General features: G+C 47.9%; 1 protein-coding gene across 1 annotated transcript; it reads left to right on the top strand.

Moving 5' to 3' along the window:
- On the top strand, positions 385–1,341 carry LOC104763213. Its single transcript, XM_010486618.1, has one exon. The coding sequence runs from the start codon at positions 385–387 to the stop codon at positions 1,339–1,341; it is 957 nt and encodes a 318-aa protein (XP_010484920.1).

Genomic DNA, 4,004 nt, shown 5'->3' on the forward strand with positions numbered 1-4,004 from the left:
ACACTCCGCGAGATGAGTAAAACACTCCGCGCGATGAGCACAATGCCGCTACCATTCCGCGCGCTGAGCACCACGCCAATGAAAGGCCCCGACTCTCATCGATCATCGTTGGACCTAATGTCGAGCAGCCGAGGGTGCATTTCCAAACCAACCAGATGCTAATGGATCAACGCGTTGGGCCGAATCAATCTGAGAACGCTGAAAATCGCGCCCTACAGCAAGAACTTCAGCAGATGCAAGCTCAGCTGAAGAAGATCACCATGTGACAAGTGGAGCTAGAGACCGTGCTGGCAGAGGCGCGACGTTCGCCTTTCACCGCAAGAGTCTCAAGTGTCAGAGTGAGACGCAACGGCAATAACAACAGGAACAAGCTAGTACCATACGATGGAAAGGGTGATCCCGCAGTCTTCTGAAATTGATTGCCATCCACATCGGATGTTTCTACTCTCACCGGAAGAAGAAGACGCCAGAAGTTGTCAGCTGTTCATCGAGAGCCTAACGGGCGAAGCATTGAACTGGTTTTCAAGACTTGAAGCCAACTCGCTCGATGGATACGAAGCGTTGACAAGTACATTCCTTCAGCATCACCAATGTTTCATGCATGTGCCTGCGTCGAATGTCGAATTGTGGAGAATGTATCAGAAGCCTAATGAGTCATTACGGACTTTCATGGAAAGGTTTAAACGTGTCATGTCTCAACTTGCTATAAGCGATGATTACGCCATCGGTGCGTTGAAAAACGCGCTCGCCCGTGGTACCAGATTCAAGAACGACCTAACAATCCTGCCTGTCACAAGCTTAGGCGAAGTACTTGCACATGCTAATCGATACATCCAAGTCGAGGAGGATAAAGATAAAAGGAACCCAGACCAACCGAATGTGGTGGAAAAAGTCCTAGAAAAAGTTCCGAGCTCAAAAGCTAAAGTTGTAAATGAATACTACGAGCCCCACCAGCATTACAACAGAGACTACGCCAAGGGCGAGAAAGGGAGGAAGCCAACGATGTTCACCATCGAAGGAAAAGAGCAGCCACAGAGCAGGCGTTGGAATAAGTACTATCGTGAATCCGACGGTCCTAGCTACAAGGGAAATCGTGGATACTGCGAATTCCACAAATTCGGCAGCCATTCCACCAAAGAATGCAAGACGGCAAAGTTGTTGCTACTCCACAAGTACAAAACAGGATATATTGACGTCGATCGGGAGCGAAAAAGGGTTAACACGCACAGGGGTAACCCGTATTGCTTGCCAGACGAGCAGCAACATGACAGACAGCGCATAGAAGAAATAGCGCAAAATGACAAAGCTCAGGAAATCGCGCGTTTACTTCCTTGCGATTAACTTGCTTTACCCCCTCCCCCAAAACGGAATCATGACAGAGAATAGCCCGAGGAAGCACCAGTTCCTCGCCGAAGGATCAACATGATCATGGGCGGATTGTGTACATGTCACGATTCTGTTCGATTGATCCAAGCTTACTGTCATGAGGAGGTAGCAAAGCGTAAATGGCCCTCGAATAGCAACCCAACCAAGAAGCCCACTCCGCCAATAACTTTCTCTGACGAGGATGCGCGCAATGCAAATCCAAACAATGACCCGCTTGTCGTAGAAATGGTGATCGGGGAAAGGTCGGTGACAAGAATTCTCATTGACATGGGAAGCTTGGTGAACATGATCTTCAAAGATGTGCTGATCCAAATGAAAATCGATCTGTGCAATACGGATGCTGACAAGCAGCCTTTCAGAGGGTTCGACGATGACACCATTATGACTGTTGGAACCATAATGCTCTCGAGCTACGTCGGTGGTACTATGCAGTGTTTCAACTTTGCAATTGTGGATAAACCCATTGTCTACAATATCATTATGGGTACTTCATGGCTGCATAGGATGCGGGCTATTGCCTCGACTTACCATCAATGCGTCAAGTTTCCAAACGCATACGAAATTTACATATTGAACGGAGATCCTTTAATGGCACGAACTTGCTTCATTATTGAGAAAAAGATGCGAAACGCAAGGGCATTAGTGATTGCCGAATCAGAACCTCCGCGAGATCCACACACACCACCACCGAAAGAGTCCGTGATCCAGATTAACATCGATTTGTCCGATCCTAAACGCTACGTCGGCATAGGTGCCGAGCTACCACTAGCTCTACGGGATGAGCTTGTTAGCTTTTTGCATCAGAACGCAACTACATTTACCTGGACAATAGATCACATGACTGGGATTGATCCAAGTATCACGAGCCACGAACTCCACGTCGATCCAACTTACAAGCCAGTTAAGCAGAAGTGTCAAAAGCTCGGAGGAGAGCGCACCGCTGCAGTCAACGACGAGGTACAAAAATTGTTTGATGTTGGATCAATCACTTAAGTTCGTTATTCATATTGGCTGAGCAACCCGGTGGTGGTTAAGAAGAAGAACGGTACATGGAGAGTGTGCGTCGACTTTACTGACCTCAACAAAGCCTGTCCAAAAGACAGTTTTCCTATTTCGCGCATAGACCTGCTCGTCGAAGCCACAACCATAAACGATTTATTGTCTTTCATGGACGCGTTCTCGGGCTACAATAAGATAATGATGCACAAAGATGATCGCGAGAAGACATCGTTTATTACCAAGCAGGGCACCTTCTGCTATAGAGTCATGTCGTTTAGATTGAAGAACGCGGGAGCAACGTATCAGCGCCTGGTATCGCGAGTGAATCCAGGCGGACCATGGAAGTCTACATTGACAATATGTTTGTCAAGTCAGGTCATGCCGCAGACCACATCTCACACCTGTAGCAGTGTTTTGAGATTCTCAACATGAATAGAATGAATCTCAACCCGACTAAGTGCACCTTTGGCGTAACTTCCGGAAAATTCTTGGGTTACCTTTTACGAAGTGCAGTATAGAAGCTTACTTCGACAGTGTGGGATTGGAAGTTTATCAATACTCTTGATGGGGCCGAGCTCCGATACCCGACTCTTGAGAAGCTTACATATGAAGTCGTAATCTTGGATCGCAAACTCTGCCCGTACTTCCAATCCCACACTGTCGAAGTTTTGATGAATCAGCCTCTACGAACAATCCTGCACAGCCCGAGCCAATCAGGCTGCCAGGCAAAGTGGGTAGTTGAATTGAGCTAGTACGACATCGAGTACAAAAACCGCACTTGCGCCAAATCACAGGTTCTCGCAGACTTCCTCGTTGAACTCTCCCCCAAACTTGAAGCTGACTCCCCACAACCCGAGATATGGACACTTCACGTAGATGGCGCGTCATCAAAACAAGGATCAAGAGTAGGAGTACGCCTAACCTCGCCAATTGGAGAGATATTGGAGCAGTCGTTCCATTTTGCCTTTTCCGCTTCGAACAACGACACTGAGTATGAAGCACTAATCGCTGGATTGCGCCTCGCGCACGAAATCGGAGTCCAGAAGATCCAAGCTTATTGGGACTCTCAGCTAGTCACGCATCAGTTCAGCGGAGATTATGCAACGCCTATCTCAAGGTCGTTTGCGGCTTATCTCAGAAGTTTGAGTCCTTTGAGCTCGTCAAGATTCCCCGAAGTGACAATGCTCCAGCCGACGCACTACGAAGAGTCATACCAGTCGAGAGTATTGATAAACCAAGTATCGATGTCAACTCGCTGTTTCCTGTTCTGGCGAGATTTTCTGAAGTCATGCTTCCCGCAATCGCGCCATGCCCGAGCAACATTTTGGCAATCGCCCCAGCAATCACAGCAACAACGGCCCCGACTTCACCTACCCTAGCTCAGGTTCCAGATACTTCTACAGACGAAGATTGGCAAACTGAAATTATAGCCTACATCGCTGATGGAATAAGTCTAAAGGATAGGCGGGAAACTCGAAGATTGCGCGCTAAATGCGCACAGTACACAATATTGGACGACAACCTATTTCGTCGAGATGCTACTGGCGCCCTCCTCATCTGCGTTAGTAAGAAGGATGTTAACGATATCATGCGCAAAGTTCATGAAGGAGCTGGCAGGA

The sequence above is a fragment of the Camelina sativa genome, chromosome 18 (assembly GCF_000633955.1).
Source record: "Camelina sativa cultivar DH55 chromosome 18, Cs, whole genome shotgun sequence".
Taxonomy (NCBI): domain Eukaryota; kingdom Viridiplantae; phylum Streptophyta; class Magnoliopsida; order Brassicales; family Brassicaceae; genus Camelina; species Camelina sativa.